The sequence below is a fragment of the Empidonax traillii genome, unplaced genomic scaffold (genome assembly GCF_003031625.1).
Source record: "Empidonax traillii isolate 1590-97213 ecotype Southwest subspecies unplaced genomic scaffold, ASM303162v1 scaffold25:size3598162, whole genome shotgun sequence".
NCBI classification, from domain to species: domain Eukaryota; kingdom Metazoa; phylum Chordata; class Aves; order Passeriformes; family Tyrannidae; genus Empidonax; species Empidonax traillii.
The window spans coordinates 3,022,605-3,040,578 of NW_020955218.1; the positions used below are offsets into that span (position 1 = coordinate 3,022,605).

At 37.4% G+C, this 17,974-nt stretch overlaps 1 protein-coding gene across 12 annotated transcripts in view; it reads right to left on the reverse strand.

Annotated features, from left to right (window-relative positions):
* Positions 1-17,974, reverse strand: part of ERC1 (ELKS/RAB6-interacting/CAST family member 1) — a 301,902-nt gene that overhangs the window by 123,417 nt on the left and 160,511 nt on the right. For 9 of the 12 annotated variants that reach the window (XM_027905936.1, XM_027905928.1, XM_027905919.1 and 6 more), the window contains one exon: positions 3,635-3,766. The exons of the other annotated variants lie outside the window; for them this stretch is intronic. In XM_027905936.1, coding sequence (XP_027761737.1) covers positions 3,635-3,766 — 132 coding nt within the window. The remainder of the gene's footprint in view (positions 1-3,634; positions 3,767-17,974) is intronic. 12 annotated transcript variants of the gene reach the window in all.

A 17,974-nucleotide genomic window follows, 5' to 3' on the forward strand; every position in this document is an offset into this window, starting at 1 on the left:
CTGTGCAGAGAACAGCAGCAGAACTCTCCTCTGACAGGCGAAAAACAAAGAAGCAACCAGGCAGTCTCTCCTGCTTGCTGCAGCCTCCCCTCCGGCTCCAGAGCTGAGCTCCAACTCCCAAACCCCACCTCTTTCCATACACACACCCTGGCCTTTTTCCCAATTCCTCCCCCTTCGTTGCTAGGAGATTAATGTCTGGTCATTTAGGGCTCAGGCCAACTCCTTTGTTTATCTGATGGCCCATTAACACATACACGCAGGAGGGGGAAGGGGAAAGGAAAGACAAAATTTCTTGCTAAAATCAGAACTATGACACATACAAAGGCCTCATTCTTTCATGAGGACCAAAACACTTTTCCAGCATTGTCCTGGGAATGGTGTTCATTATGAATAAATCCATGCAAAGAAAAACATCCTGCTTTCTGCTGCAGAAGAAGGGATGATAAGATGCACCAGGACAGCAAAAGAACAACTGTGAGCAAGAGAGGGCTTCTTGTCAAAAATGACCTACACCAGTTTTTCCAAGGGAAGTAAAACGAACATTGTATTTTTGAGCAGGAAAAAAACCCTTATATTTAATTCTTTCTTCCCCCTTGAGGACCATAAAGATGGCTTTTCTAAAACAAACTCAGATTTGGTTAATGCAGAAATAGTTCTTGAATCTACATTTGGTTTTGCCATTTCTAACAAAAAGAACCTTATGACAGAAGTGTTTATCCAAGTAATCCTAACTTCAGCCTTATGGGGAGCACTTAAAAGAAGTCTCCATACACCTTCTGATCTTCCACCTAGAGGGATCAGCCACAGTGGAACATAATCCCACAGTTGTAAGGGAGTCACAATAACATTTACATACAGGATTCAGCAAGTACCAACAAAACCAAGGTGAGTATTATCAGAAAGAAAGAACTTGAAGAACTTTCAAGTCTTTACATCTATGCAAGACTGCCTCATCTGCTTTCTGCATGGCAGGGATTTTTGTTACATAGATCAGTAAGGATAATAAAACTATGCCCAATTCAATGGGTGCACTGCTCCCAGCAGGAAATGCCTGATTTTATTTTTGTGAAAGATGAAAGAAAGAACAGGTCTAAAATCCTGAAATAAACAGAAAGCTTCAGTCAGCTGGAGGCATCTTGCATACATAGATTGTGTAATTAACACAGTGAACCCACTGTCACAGTTAGTACATACTGAGAGGATATTTTTAAACACTGGAGAGCCAGATTTTAATCTATAACAAATATCTGAGAACCATGAAATCCAGGGTGGCTTCGTGGACACTGTAATTCAAATCTGAGGCCTATAAAACAGCACGACACCGTACACCAGGAGACAACGGAGGGCAGGATCACACAACACACAGTTACAGTAACAACATGAAATACCGGGGCAGAGGGACACACAAATGAGATGTCCTCATACCTTGAACCACCTAAAGCCAAAATGGTTGATCTCATGCACTGATTCATTAAACAGCTTCAGACAGGCAGTGAAGTGGCAGAATGGTAGAAAACAAGATAAACGAAAGAGAGGAAAGAAAAAGCATGCAATTAAAAGCAAATTATGATCAGTTTGAACAACACTAACATTTTAAAAATCACACATATTACTCACACTTGGTCTGAGAATGTTTGTGAAAGTCAAAGGATTTGCCATTTTTAGTGTATAGAACACAGATCATTGCATTTTAAAATTCATCCAAGGGTGTCTTTCACAATTCTACAAAGAACTTCTACAGAACATAATAAAACAAAGAGGGCATTCTTCAACAGTAATTGAAGGAATATGGACTGAAAAACATTTGAAGGGATGTCTCCTCCTCACCTTGAGAAAACAGCTACTTGCCAACACTCTAGTACCCGACTGCATTTAACTGATGCCAAAACAAAATCCTACTGGACAAAATGGGGCACAGCAGGTCAGGTCTCCCAGTGCTGACTGGAACAAGACACACCAGTTCCTTTCCCTTTGTGCTGACTGCTTTCATATTTTAAAAATTATAACTTGTCAGACCTGGCAGTGCAGTTCTGTTGGAGTAAGACACTGCTGTCAATCAGCGACTGCACAGATGTCAACTTCTCCCTCTTCCAATACTGCTGCTTTCAATCCATCCTTCTTTCCCCTCTGCATTTCTGTACAGACCACTACATCCAAATTAATTTCTTCTTCATGGTACTGTTGCCTACCATATTCCAACAATCTTTACCCACAAATCTTACTTGTCTTGGCTCTCTTCCTCTCCTCTCAATCTCTCCCACTGACCCTTATGGCTCACTGACCTTCAGGTTGTGCATTTCCCTGCCTTGCCTCATCCTTTAGATTGCACACCCAATTCCAACTCTATTCACCAGCTTCTAGGTGTTCAAGGATATAAAAATGATCACTTTGTCTTGTGACTGATAAATTAAAACATTATGACACCCTAGGCATCAAATCACAAACTACTTTGATTGCTTTTCTGCCTCATCACAGAATCTAATCCATTGTCAGATACTCGGTATCCTTTCAAGGAGCTCTAATCTTTGATGTGGTATTTACTACCCAGTTAACATTTCTATTTCATGCCATTTTTTAAAGGCTACAAGAAATCTGGAAAAAAGGCATTCTTGAAAGCGAATTTCGTAACACTGTCTAGGATCTTAGGATACAGAAACCAGAATTATCCTCAGTATGTCTATCAGCAAACAGTTGAGCTTGACTCTAGCCTGAAGAGAAACAGTTGCTTTCTTCCTGAAAACTCAGATTATTACTAGGATATTTATATCTTCTTTTTCATTGAAGTCTGTGATACAAAAATCCTTGTTAGAAAAAAACCTCTTAAAATGTTTTAAAGTGCACTTAGACAGAACTGCTGTTAAGTAAATAACAAAGAGGAGGAGGTTCCTCCATTGAAATACAGCTGACAAAATGCTCCTGTTTGCTAATTGCTGTCAAGTAAGGAACAATGAAAAACACTGAAGAGGCTCACAAAAACCACAGTAAAGAGCGACAGGTTCAGCTTCTGCTTCAAAAGCTTTATCAAAATGTCATAGATTTATTCACTACTTATGCCATTCTCAAGGATAATACTTACGTGAGTTAAAATCAGGCATCATGATTCTTCAGGATCTGTGGCACAGAATCAATTGATGTATAAAAGTTTATATTTGTGGCTTCAACACGTGAGTGTGTATTTTCTGTGTGTATGCTTGGCTCAAGCCAAGGGGATTGTCTCTTTATCCTGTTGTTTTGCAAGTGGAACCAGACTCTGGTCCATAAACACAACCACACTAATAAAAATCATTATCTTAAAGTACATTCAATGAACAATACAGTGAACGCATGTATTGCTTACACATAGGAAGAAAGCTATGACAGGCAAGACAGGTCAGAAGAGTAACTACCTAAAACAATATTTTAAAGCTCAGCATACTCTATATTTAATTTTAATTTCAAGAAAATCTTACCTATGAAATACAATTGATCATAAAGGTTTTGCAGTCTTTATGAGTTCTATTACTTAGTGTTGGAACAGAGATACAGGATCATCAAAGAAAACCAGCTGTGTTTGGCAGTAAAGCAGGGAAAATAGTACTTCACTGACTGGTTACTTTCCTAAGAGAACTACCAGTGACTTTACAAGATTGCAGACCTGTTTCTCAGCACTGATCCTGGCTGACTCCTCTTGTGCTAGCACCATTTCCCGCTCTGCAGTTATCTGAACACTTTCTCTGAGTGCCTCTTCCAATTCTTCAATCCGATCATCCTTTTTACGCAGATTGTCCTGGAAAATGACGGGAGACGAGGTGAAGATGACTTGTTTGGAACTACAGCCTTTTAATCAACCAAGTTTTACGCCAGCCAAAATGTGTTTCTCCCTCCCGAGGTGCAACTGCAGGCAAATCATCTTCACACAAAGGAAAGAAAGATAAAGGGATGCAAGAGCAAGAGGAAGATTGCAGCAAAGAGAAGGAGACAGGTAGCGAAGCAGGACCTCAGAGCAAGAGTGCTGGACACAAGCACAGTCCTGTGAGATTACACAGCATAGATAAGCAAGGATTGTTGGTAAATAAGGATTAGTAAGCAGTTCTGAAGAAGCACAGAAGCCAGAACTGGCAGGAAGGTAGCAGGCATTCAGCATTGCCCATTTGCTCTCACACTCATCGTCAGCAGGTGTGGTAAGAAAGGAAACACAGCACTGCAGTTTGGAATTTTTCATTTCCAGGTAAAGGAAGAGAAAAGCAAATATTAACCCAACCGAGTTTTCCATTGATCAGATTAAGTCTTTGAGGAAGAGTTACATCTCTAGGAAACATGAAGGATTCAGCTGGGATGTCTGAATCTCAGACATTCAATTATCAAGACTCCCTAAAAAGTTATTCTTTGATTAAGAGCATCTTTATAGTTGCAAATTCAGATGTCCACATATGTTCAAAGAACACTGAAGAAAACAGTATAACATAAAAAACTATACACAAAATAATAGTATTGTTATTTGTAAAGGAAACTCTCCTTATTTTAGTCTTGCTAGGAAAACAAATGTGCATCTCCTGCCTCTGCAGAAGCAGGTTGGACAGAAGATCGGAAAGCAGGCTGTCCTTACAGTATAAATTAATGTCTCGGACCATGGCTGCCTAAAAAATCCACCAGAAGTGAGCAGCTTTACGGAAGATTTCTGCATTTCTTGTCTTGCAGATTGGCTTGTATCATAGGGGTTCAGATGCGTTATTAAAACATTGAAGTTAACACATGGCTTTTTAGCCATCTCAGCAACAGTGGAAGAATCAGAAATCCTATCCTTTGTTTGCATTTTGCTTTTTGTCACATTTACCCCTTTGGTTTTTGTGCTTAGGACTGAAATTTTCCACCCTTTCTCTGAAAGTGTTTCGTATCATAGAAAGAATAAGGGAAAAGGAGACTGACATGGAAAAAATTGACCTTGCAACCTTCATAATGAAAAGATTAGTCATGTGCGTTTAAAGAATGAACCTGACTTATTCCTTGATTCCTGCCTTCTACAACCTGGGATACATCCCCAAGGATAGTTGTAGCATGAATGCCATTTCTGAGATGTCACTTTCAATGAGAGTGTTCAAGCAGAGATGCAAAGCTTTGTATCAGAGCAGTGCAGGACATCTGGCCCCACCACCCTTGTGAAGAGCAAGGCTAGTGTTCAACCACTAGCACAGGCAACAGCAGTTGTTAGGCTTTGCAGGCAGAGGAGCTTTCTGCTGATGGTTATTTTCCAGAGTGGATTCACCGGGCAAGTAATTGCTGATTTCATAAAGAAACAAATGGAGAGATCTACATTTCAAAAACAGGTGTTGCACAACACGTTTTCGTAATTTCTCAATCTTTCAGAAACATCTTCCAAAACTACTCTGTGGTTGTGATTAGCCTAAATGAAGTCTCATCAAAAAGATGAATAGCAAGCTAAGAAAAAACTGTGCCAGACATGACAAATATTTACTTGCCTATCAGCATTACACAGTAATATTATTCATGGATAGCCAAGTGAATGTGTAGCTCTCCGTGTCAAATAACAGAAGTGGGAATAGAAACTCCTTTAAAATAAGAATGCAGAATAAAATATTCTAACACATAGGTACATCCACCCTTCATTCCAGGCAAACTTTTCAGCAGTGAATTCAATAATGTGTTATTATATAGTGCTCTATTCAGACAGGTGAACTCTTGAGGGACAGGAGGAAGATCAATTGGTGACACTAAAAATCCAGTGCCACGTTACTTGCATTTGAAAAAATCTATATTCATTTATAATTATTTTTCCTAAAATAATACATCAACTTTTATATATATGAAAGAGGGTTGCAAGTTAAAAAGTGCAGTGTTGACTCAGAATGAACTGCCTAGAAACTGTAATCTTTTAACTCGAGTCTAATACTAATAACCCATCCAGCATGGAACGACCAGTTAGAACACTTCCTTTTCTGTCTCAGGCAAGCCTAGTTAAAAGATGTGCAATTTCACCCTTCTAACATTGTCACATGTGTGTAACCATCTTGCAAACTCACACAAATGCCTGGCAGGAGCAGCAGATTGTTGCTTAGCCAGATAACACCTCCACTAGTGCAGAACAGTTTCAAAAGACTTTTAAAGAATTATTTTGTTTCTAGTTCTTTGATTCATGACTAATTGATTAGCATTTGAATTACCTCTTTTTTTTTTTTTTTTTTAATACAAGCTGCTGCTTCATACTAATAGATAAAAAGTAAATAAAAGTGAACCCACATTTGCCTTTTAACATACCAGCACATTTTTCCAATTGTTTGGGTCTGAAACATGTCAGGCTCATGCTGACCTTCAACCTGTGCTGCTGCTGCTGCTTTCCTCTTTCTAGTTACATGAAGTGCTCTGTCTTTTTTATGATAGGTGTTAAACTCTGAAAAAAAACTTCTGTCAATCATAACTACAGTTAAAACTTTTTTCCTGCAATGACTGAACCTCTGAAGCAAACACACATCTGATCATTGCACTGAGGGCTAAATTATCTTCTTGTATTTTGAGAGAACGGCAGAATGATAAAAAGCTACGAACTCATTTAATTAAAAAAAAATTACTACTTACCTGTATGGTAACTGAGTTCTTTAAGAGGTATTACCTACCCAAACATCTCCATGGACCTCTCTCCCTTTCCTCCTACATCCCATATGCACAGTAGAGATGGAATTAAACTAGGATAGAGGAGATACCTCTGCCTTCATGCTCACTGGTAGCAGCACACAGAAAATGAAAACCCATTCAACACTGTGGGGGTGCCAAGAGTTCAGGCACAATAAAAATTTTTGCTACCTAAACTATGATCCAGTTGCTGATTCGTATGCAAAACTCACTCCATACGTGCTTGTCTGAAAGCCTGAAAGGAAAAGGAGATGAGACTGATGCACGTTTATGGGCTTTTCCTTTCCCTTCAGGAAGGAAGTGGTGGGATGTCCAAGTGATGCACGTTAAAATGATGTATCAATTTAATCTATCCTGCATTCATGTGATGTGTAATCTGCCATGCACTTTTATGAAAGTGCATGAAATAGGATACATGCTTTCACCAAGGCATTTAGGTTCAATTAAATCTGAGGTATCCTGGCAAACTTCATAACTGTGTCTTGAACTAGACTCACAAAGATCTTTATGGCCTATTTTCACTCTTGGAATTAAGGTGAATTTCTCTAGCCAGCCCTTGGGAAAGATTAGTTAACAGTTTGAGAAGGCAATGAAATGCTTCTTCTAACTGGTAAAAATATTCTAGGACTGTAACATCTAGGTAGGGAAAGATTCTTGTCATATAACCCTGTAAATAATACAATAGCATGTCTTACCTGTGCTCTTTCATAGACCAGACGGGAAGAACAAAACATTGGAAGTGTTTTGCACTAGGAAGCAATTATTTCTTTAACAGTGAAATCATTACAAGCCCCTATTTACAAGCCCTATTGCTTTTTCTTATAATGTATTTCCTCAAGAAGCCATGACTTAGTTAAAGAACCTAATGATAATCTCAGTCCACGCTGGACTGAATAAAACTCTCCCTAAAAATAAAATATCTCTTTTGTGAACTGATCTTCCACCAGTTAAGTGGAACCTGGGAACTCAGGACTGTCAGCTGCCTCAAGTACTACTTAAAGCTTCCTCATGGATACAAAAAAAATCATTTTGTTAATGAGACAACAAATTCTTCACCAATATTTGGAGGTAGCCCATCTACAAATGTTAGGACTTTTTCCCAGTAAAAAATACAAGGGTCCGATTAACTGCAACTCTAAAATACATGCTGGTTAGTCAATATGAAAAACTGAAATCTTCAGTTGTACCACAAAATAAACACAGATACTAAACCTTCTGAAAATAAAGTAACAGAGAGGCAAACTACCATGTAAAGAGTTTCTACTAAAGATATTGCTAGGCATGGATAAACAGTTGAGTTAGAATAACTAGAAATGCTAGTGCTGGTTTCACGTAGCAGTCTTGATGCACTCAACTGGTAGAGGAACTGATGTATTTGGGGTTACCTGTGATGGGGAAATCTCTGTCTGTCTAGAAGAGAGGTATATCCAAGTATTAGGTTCATATGAAGTTCCTGTTTCTCACAGAGCGAGCCAAAGAGGGCTTTTTCATAAGCACAGCAATAATATATGTAATCATCAAGAGTTCCTGAATGAAAGGAACATTCTGAGAGCAACGAGGCACAAACTGCCAAGCAGGAGCTCCTTGATCAACATTTCCTCCTCTTTAGGGATCAGACCTGAGATACGCAATGACTATGTCATTAGGACAACATATGTCATCGTCTGGAGAATTGTATCTGCCAAATAAGACACATGGATTGGAACTCAAGCCTGACAAGTTACATAAACACAGAAAAATAACTACAGAAGACAAAAGGAGAAAGGCTGAAGTAGAAGAATTTAACTCCATTAGGAGCTGAGAGGGAACTGCAATCAGAGTCAGCCACACCTGCATTGAGCATTGAATGGAATGCATTGAATACTGCATTGAAAACCTTAAGAACAGTAGAAAGTGATGAGTACATTCTTCTTGAAGCACCGCAACAGAAAAAAAGAGTATGTGTGTACTAGTGGATCATGTTGCAGAAAGAACAAAAAATACAGTTATAGTAAAAGAAAAAATGGATAAAAATTATTTCTAGACATGATAACTCTTATTTAAGCCAGTCCATTAAAATTAGCATGATGAAAAGAGGCCAAGAGTTTATACAAATTGGCCAGTGGATTTTTCTTTTGAAATAGAAAGGTAGAAAATGAAATGGTGTTTCAATCATATTGTCCCTTGAGTATCACTGCTGCAGTGTAGGAGAATACTCAAGAGTGATGCAGGACTATAAACGATGCTGCTGACAAAAGTATGTGCTTCTGTACACAGGAAGGATGCACACTAAAATATGTTTACATGGAGGGGAAAAACCCACCCAAACCCATGAAAACTGGAAAAGAAATATATCAACTCTAACAATAGATAGTAATAGACAATACTCAGATGTATATACGTTACTATTAATGGATCTAATTTATACGAAAGGGAAGTGAAATGGGAGGAAAAAATTCTTAAGGAAAACTTAATGAAAAGAAAGGCCTAATTTTCCACAGTCTATTTCTTAAACCCATATAAAAGTTTTAAAAAAACTTGTGCATATTGCTATTTTTGCCTAAAAATCACTAGAAATCTATGTAATGTTTCTAAACATTATACAGTATATGTACACAAAAATGTGTGAACGACTCCAGCCCTTCAGACTTTTTTCTTTCAAGATATTTTACATGTTATCACTCAGATGTGTTACTTTCAAGAAGTGTTTCCAGGCCATACAACACTTTTGTTCAAGTGAAATACATACGATAATGATAAAAAGGACCCTAATCAATACCAGTTAAAGGAGAACAGAGAGGAAGGAGGAAAAAGGACAGTTACAGACACGATGACACAGGCCCAAAAAGGGAGAGGTAGAAGTGGTTATTCCTCTGAGAAACCAGCACTGCCCTTTCCTGACAGCTGCCATGACTCTGACACTGCTTTCCCGTGACTGAGCTTGGCGCTCCCAGCACAGCAATCAGCTACAAACCCCGGGTTTGTATGGGCACTTTTCATTAGCAGCAGCCCAGGCAGACCAAAGCATCTTGCCAATACCAACAACCAGCTTTACCATTTAGCAGCTGCACAGGGTGCCAACAGTTTGGACACTTGGCTCCGGCTGCTGCCAATTACCACATTTGTAGTTTTCAAAACCTAGAGGGACAACGTTTCTATCAAACCACAGTGGGTCACTGCACCGACTATTGAAATGGGACCCAAAGCTGACAGTACAGCTGTGAGAATGATCTGAAGTGAGCAAAAGTAGTAGATATCTGTAATTGTTATGGGGCTTTGTGGTTCTTTTTGTTTATTTGGTTTGAATTTCTTTTTTTGAGGGGTGTCTGTAGCACTTTTTTCAGAGGCTAATTGGGGAATGCTACTGTAACAAGACTTGTTCTTCACTCATAAATCAATATTATGACTCAAGACTCCTAAATTGATATGGGATTACAGAAAAAAGCAGAACAATTTCTAACTAACTGCGCTACTAATACGAAGCTCAAACCCATATGTTATTCCCTTGATACAGCCTTATTTGCCTCAACTCTCTTTGCAAATATCAGCCCTGTCATTTTCCATCATTCAGAAAAAAAGCAGCATGCATGGACAGCTATAAAAGAGCACTTCTCTCGTCCTCCCTCTTTTTCGCAGTTGACAAAAACTGCTAACGATACAACACCATTGAGGAAATGCTTACTCAGCAGTTGATGCCACTGAACCTCTCTCAGTTCTGAAGGGAATCCCTGCAATCACCTCTGGTCTCTGTATGTTCATTTTGGCCTCTGATGCCTCTCTATTGATGTGCAGCACAGTACAGTAGCTATTGCGTTTGTGCCTATGAACTGCTTTATTCACAGCAGCCATCCATCGAGATGCTATTGCTCACCACAGCTCATTAAGGCAAAAAAAATCCCCAACACTATTATTTTCACTCCATGCAGATGTTCTATCTCCCCAACTTCAATCTACACCTCATAAAAACAATTTTACATCAGAATTTAATTACCAGTGTTTCTCACGCCATCTAGGAACACCCCAACTCATCCACAATCCCTCTTGAAGCCAGATATATCAAGGAAAAGATCTGCCTTGGTACGCCATGGATTCAGCTACTAACCAGATACACACATATTAATTTAGGGGAATGTTTGGCTTAAAATATTAAAAACTGTTCTCAATCCCTGTATGGGTCATGAACTGTGGGTCCCTTCCAACTCAGAATATTGTGTGAAATTCTGTGAAATATATTTACTACTAAATGCATACTTACTACTAAATGCATATTTACTGTTAAATCAGCTGTACCACAGTACCTAAAGTCTAAGGATGCATCTGAAGACAGGAAATAAACATTCTTATGATTTGGATACAATAACAGGAACTTAGAAGTAGTTCATCAAGAAAGGATCAAGAAGAATGGGATGACTTAGATGTGCAGCAGCAGTGAATTCACCTGCATGTATGGAAGATGAAACCTATTAGACACAACTGATAACAATAGAATACTGAAAAGAAAATGTAAAAATTGGACATTTAAATAGTAACATAATCAGAAATTGAGTATAAAAATACTAAAATAAGGTGTTTAAATATAAAAGCTTCTAATTCGTGTATCTGCAGTGTTACTCTGACAGTAGTTTTAAACAGGCAACTTAGAATCATAACATTCATAAAAATTACCATTTAAATTAACCAGAGTAAAGCTCAAAAGAATCACAAAGTGGAAACTCTTCACATTCTGAAAGATTCTCACTTCTCTGTATGAAATTCCAATTGTTTCTATAAAAGCCTGAACTAGTTCAGAGGAAAGAGAAAAACAGTTATTGTTTTTCTTTAGTCTTAAATATTCCACAATGATCCTCTATTGTTCTCAGCCTATACAGCTGCAAAAAGTACTCCCTGGCTCTTGTCTTCACTCCTTTCTTTTCAGTGTTCAAGTGTTTAAATTTATTTAGTATCTGTCTGAACTGAAGCTGTTTTTTCTACATTGTCTACGTTTTGTCACATCCTTTTCTGTGGTGGATGACCTGAATCACTCCACATTATTCCCCAGAGGGAATGCACTGCTGATGTATAGAGTGGCACAGTACAATTTTCTGTTTTGTCATTTGACATCTCTCAATTTTTTTTTTAATAGTTCTGCTAACCAATAATAGTTTCATGAAAATATTTATTCTAATTTCAAGATTGCTGTCCTCTGGTAACAGAGGAAGATCAGAACCCACCATGCATTTAAGATTATTTCTCCTGACATACATAAATATGTACTCATGCTGAATTTTAATCTGCTCTTTTATCCATGGTTTCAATTTATAAGATATCTGTGCAGCTCTATATGTTATCTTTCATTTAAATATCCTGAATAAATCAGTAAATATAAACCAGAAATGTACAGATATTTAGTCTCTTTTACAGAATATATTACATTTGCCATTTTTTAGCTAGATATGTCACCTCAGTACAAAACAATAATTGTTTCATAGCACTGGGACATAAAAACATATGCACTTCTAATGTAAAAAACATTTAAAGTTTAAGAATACTTAATGGTTCTTTGAAAGGAGGATGAAAAAAGTACACAGTAGGTGACTGACAGGGAGAAGCAAGCTGGGCTCTAGAAGGGCATGGATACCTGTTTTTGGGACACTGTATTCCTTTAGCTTTTATTTGCCTTCTTGTCATGCCCAGATTTGGAAAACCATTTGACCCCAAAGATATCAAAATTCAGGCAGAATTCAAACACAAGCAACAAAAACAACCTGATGTCTTCAAGTGAATTTGTTGATGAATTTTAACTGACTATAGACATCTCCTAGAATGTGAAGATCATCCTCCCCTAATCCTCAGAAAATAACTGAGTGATACCAACAGAGTTAATTTTTCCTACAATCTGTGTTGAGACCTGAGTGCACATCAAACAAAATTCAGGAGCTGAAAGGTGCTGAATTCTAGTACTTTATAACCTTCTGACAGTTCTGAACACATGATTTGCAGACTAAGCCTCAGTCCCAGTTCATATCTGCACATCACAATAAGAGCAGTTGTTCTGATATATCACAAGAATGCGTAAATTTTTCGACAGAGGAAAATTTAATAGGAAAAGTGCTAATTAAAGACAGAATAGGCTTATTTCTATAAGGAAAAAGAAAATAGTTTAAGAATTACACCAATTTGGGCTGCTTAGTAAGCAAGATTAAAGAATAATACTGAATTAGAATGAAATTAATTACATTTATTACTATTTGAAGTTAATTAGAGAAATTTTTTTATGCTTAAGCATTTGTTGCCACAGGTATAGAACTAGAAACAAAAATCCATGTGTATTATTTTTTAAAAACAAAGGCTGAATTCTGTGTGTCTTTAGGTCCCCATCATCACCCCATTTCCCTTTCCTTTTCTATTGTGCAAAAGAAGAATAAAGCAAATTAGCAATTTTATTAAACAATGAGACTATTAAATGAGCCGTGGCAATTGGGCATTTCCATTCTTGGGGAAAGATGAGTTAGAAACCACTTTCAACACAGCAAGAAAAAAAAAAAAAAAGCTTGTGAAAGGGAGAGAAAAAAATCCAGTAGAAGGGAAAAAAAAATGCAAATTTATTACCATTTCTCAGGCTCATGAAACAAGACACCAAAATGAAAAGAGAGCAGCTCTTCCCCTTGAATGTGTTCCTATTGTTTTGCTTAAATCTGGCCCTCAATGTTTTCTACTCTCAGGAGAGACCTCCTCACAGGAACCACACCACGTTGTCAACAGTTACATTAATCTCTCTGACAGTTTTTAGGAAAGCAGTTTGAACTCAGACACTAATCTTGGAAAAAAAAAAAACAACCCTATGCAAAACACATCTAGTGGTTAAGGTTGTTGGCACACGTTCAGCTGTCCAGTCCTCGCTGTACTTAGTTTCTGGCATATCATAAAGGGTACCAACCCTGCTCTTTGCCAAAGAGGCAAGAGTACAAATAGCAGGTTTCATCTTCCACCGACACATAATGTTTCTGCAGAAAAGACTGGGTGAAAGTGTGTCTGGGGAATAATGTTCCTGATGGATCACAGAAAAATGTTAGGATGGAGTCCTCTTTCCTCCATTAAAAACTCTCAGGCCATATAATGGCTTTCTCTCACTACAAATCTAAATTTGCAGTTAAAGGAAATACTGGGATAATTGGGAGGCTGCCTAACGCTAGTTGTAAATAGTGACTTCCAGGAAATTTTTCCAGCTGTCTGCTCAAAACTGTAGTGCGTTCTTACATTATATAAGAAGACAAAGTCAAATGGTTCATCTTTTTTAAAGATGTGAAGGCAGACATCTAACCTGGACATAATAGATGTATGGTGAACTAAACTAGAAAGCAAAAACAGACAGAGCAGATGGTTGAGTGTCTATCCAGGGACACGCTTATCCATTTCAAACATCAGGGTTCTTCAAGTTTATTTTCTATAAATGTCATGGTAACAAGTAGCCTGTAAGGAGCCTTCTCTCCTGGTCAGACACAAGAGAAGATAATTCCTTAACATTTAATATCACAAACATCGGTTATGTGCAATGACAGATTCTGTCTCTATAAGAACTGCTGTATCAAATTAAGAACTGGGTCATGTATTTCTTCTGATATTCTATTTTAGATGGAGGAAAAACCTGCATCTTCCTTCTTTGGTAACACAACTGAACATTTTGTATAGCAAAGATGAAATCTGTTTCTGAGACAAGTAATTTCTCATTTTCAAAAGTACATTATTTTTGTTGCTGCTTCAACATGAAACATTGTACACATGAGCAAAAATTAAGTTAGTTAGACTTCGTAAACATTCATCAGAAAAAATGCCTTTAATAAGAGACAGGAATGTCCCCACAGTTTGCTCGTGGCTCAGAGCTTACATTGTAAGAATGTTAATACATTAAAATCTTACAAATCCAAGAAAAATTAAGAAACAGGAGAGGTAAATTTACATTTTTTAAATAATCACCCCTACAACGACATAATTTGTATGCAGCTATTTGAAGAAATAGGTATCACATTTCTGTAAGGAAAACTTGGAAAACTAGTATTAGAAACAGACCCAGGTAAATACTCTTAAAGTTTAATTAATGTGTATGAAAGGTTGTCTTGATAAGCTTCCTTTAAGTAAATGGAGAATTACTGTCTCGCTAAGTCCATCAGGTACACATGTGAAAGCATAAGAGATGAAAAGGACTAATATTCGTAGGAACAGGACCTCAACTGAGCAGATGCTGCAGGTCTTTCTGCTTGTGAAGATATCCCTCCTACCTTGCTGAGTTTACTTTGTGGCAATCTGTTAGCAAGTCGTCATACCTTTCCTCAAAATTCAAGTTATACTTTATAATTTCAATAAAGAAGAGAGAAGCAACCTTCATTTTTTAGCTAGAAGCTCATTTTTTATGTGCAGTACTGCCTTGCTGAGATGGAAATCCAAGAGTGCAATTCTTACATGAAAATATAGCACTCAGAATAGAGCTATTTCATATTATGCACTGATTTTTCGTATAGTGCAGTATCCCTCCACTGTTCAACGAAATAGAATTTCTTTCCAGTCCTGATTCTGTGTTGATAAAAATTATTAAGGCATTAACACTGTAAAAATGACTAAGCCTTTCTTCCACTGAAGAGCATTAGAAATGAAGAATAGCTGAATTGTGTCTATAACTACTATGTTACTTCACACAGATATAACAAAGTATGAAGTGAGACTGTCTATTCACCATCCATGCATTACCTATGTCAAGAAAGTAGATGTATCCAGCAATCCTTAAATATGAATTTTTAATTCCCCCAAAAAAGGTTACAATCCAAATTAATTTCTCCCAGCCTCTCCTCAAGAAACTTCCCCTCACTCTAAGTGATAAAAAGAGGTCATCATTTTGGGAAACTCTTCCAGACATCCAGGAAAGTTAGGAAAAGCTCTCTTGACAAAGGGTTATGACATGATAAGAATAAGTTCTAATTTTTCTTGAAGCATCTGCTAGCGTTAAATATTTGCCTGTATCTACAGTAACTTCAATACACTGGGCTGAAAATCATCACCCTTCAAATACATACAGAATGAAATGTTTGTGGAACACTGCATTTTCTGTAACATATTAGAGAAGCCGATGGAAATTAAAATTCCTACTGGAAATATTACATCACTAACAAATCATGATGCATATTAATGTCTCTACTGCATATGTATATCCTGTTTTCTCCTGCATAGCCAGCTGCCACAGAATCTGAGAGAAAGAGTTGGAGGGCAAGTTGATCCCAAAACTGCCTACTGGCTACCACTGTGTTTACCCCCCAAAAAAACTGGAGGAAAATTCTACATACATTTATTCCATTTAGATTTTTATGACTTAGAATTGTTCTTTAGAGCCTGTATTTGTTCATATTTGCTCTATTTTCATTAACAAAAGTCCTATATAACACTGAGAGACAGTAAAAAACTGGTTCACACTCTGAACTCAGAACCTCCTTTAGCTTAATTATCAAGAACACGTAACAATATTAAGTTTCATCCTATATTGTGACTGACAAAAAAACCTTAACCTTTCCAGAAGGGCTAACAAATTTCTTAAAAAAACAAAACCAAAAAAACAAAACCAAAAAACACACACACACACACACAAAAAAAAAAAGAATTTCACAGTGAATTCATAACCTTTCAGTGATTGATGTCATGAGGTCTGTCCTGGAGGACAGCATAAGGATGATCTAGAAAGGAATACAGCATTAAGCGACATTATACCCACTTGTGTAGGTGCTAATGGCACCCAGTCAGCCCAAGGAATACTAACACCTACAAGGCTGGGCAGCACAGAGAATTCTTCAGGGACAGGGAGGTCAAAACTTCTCCATGATGTAATTAATGTCTAAAAAGTATTGGGAGAGGAAGAGAGAGAAAAGGAAAATTTCAATCTGAGTAATTCCCAAAGGTAGGTCTGAGCTCAATGACAAAATACATCTTTATTATGTCAGATTGTTCCCTGGAATAAATCCTGCAGAAGTATATTGGTATTAAAGAATAGACTTCTACCAGGCTGAAATGGACTAGCTGGTGGTTTCCTGGGCCGTAACATGCTGAGCTGTACACTCCACTCATCTGGCAGGCCATACTGTAATCTGATATGCCATTGGTTTATATGGAAGAGAAATTAGCCAGGAACTCAGTACTTGAAACTCACTTATCCCAGGAAAACACCATGTAACTTTGCTTCAAAGCTGATGATGTCTAGAAAGTAATTGAGAAAATCTTGAACTTCAGGTTTGGAAAGCTTTACTTTAAATCTGTTTCTTCAGGAGTTATGTACTGGCTTTCCAAAAGCAAGTTCATAGATTAATTAGGAAAGCATAATCTTGCTTTACTAATAGCCAAAAGACAACAAAATGTAGTTTTCATTATGGCATAGTATTACTGTCAACAGATGGGATGAAAAAACTTCAGCCACCACACCCTTAAGATTCAGTCACATCATGTCAAGAGGAAATTCTTCTGTAATTTAAGAACAGATGTACTGTGCTCCACTTGGGTTTTCAGGTTTTTGAATGTTTACATGGATTGTGTGTACATGCTCAGAACAAAGAGTTAACCAGAACAGACTGTTTCAGTTGGGAGGGACCTAAAACCATCATCCACATCAGCCTGGCCAATTCAGGGCTGACCAACAGCTCAAGTGTGTTGTCAAGGGCATTGTCCAAATGCCTCCTAAACACTTGGCAGCCTTGGGGCATTGAGGTTGATATTTAATGAGTTTAGAACACTCTTCTGATGAGAAGCTATTTGGCTATCTATCCACTTCATTGAGCTTTGCCTGAATCCCAGTAAAAGCATTACTGAACACAGTGTTGCATATTCTTTTAGATTGAAAATTCAGTTCTTTCTATCTAGAAGGATAGTTTTTTCCAACAAGATATAATATATAATCACAAGAAACAAACAACATATACCTGCATCTATAATTCATGAAATAGGAATATATATTAAATTATCTAAATATGGATATGGAGAAAGTAAAAAGGAACCAGTAAGTTTACTTGCTTTTTCCAGTTGTTCATTAAAGCTGAAATATATTTTACACTGCTTCTGGACATATAGCTTGTCAGCAGCAATTAGAGATTGATGGATAGTTGCTGCAACACAGATCCAATAGTACACAAATCCATACCACAGATATTCTGAAAATTTATCCTTAAAAATCTGGAAGATGCTAGGGTGACAGAACAAGAAAATATGCAGACTTCTTTCCAGATGTCAACTTGAAGTTCCCATTCAAATATAATGAAATTTTAGGAAATGTCACCTTTCTAGGACTAGACAGCACATCAATTCTTTTTAACAATAGCCAACCTTTAGCTACCTGAAGCAAAAATTTTCTACTCCAGCACAACAG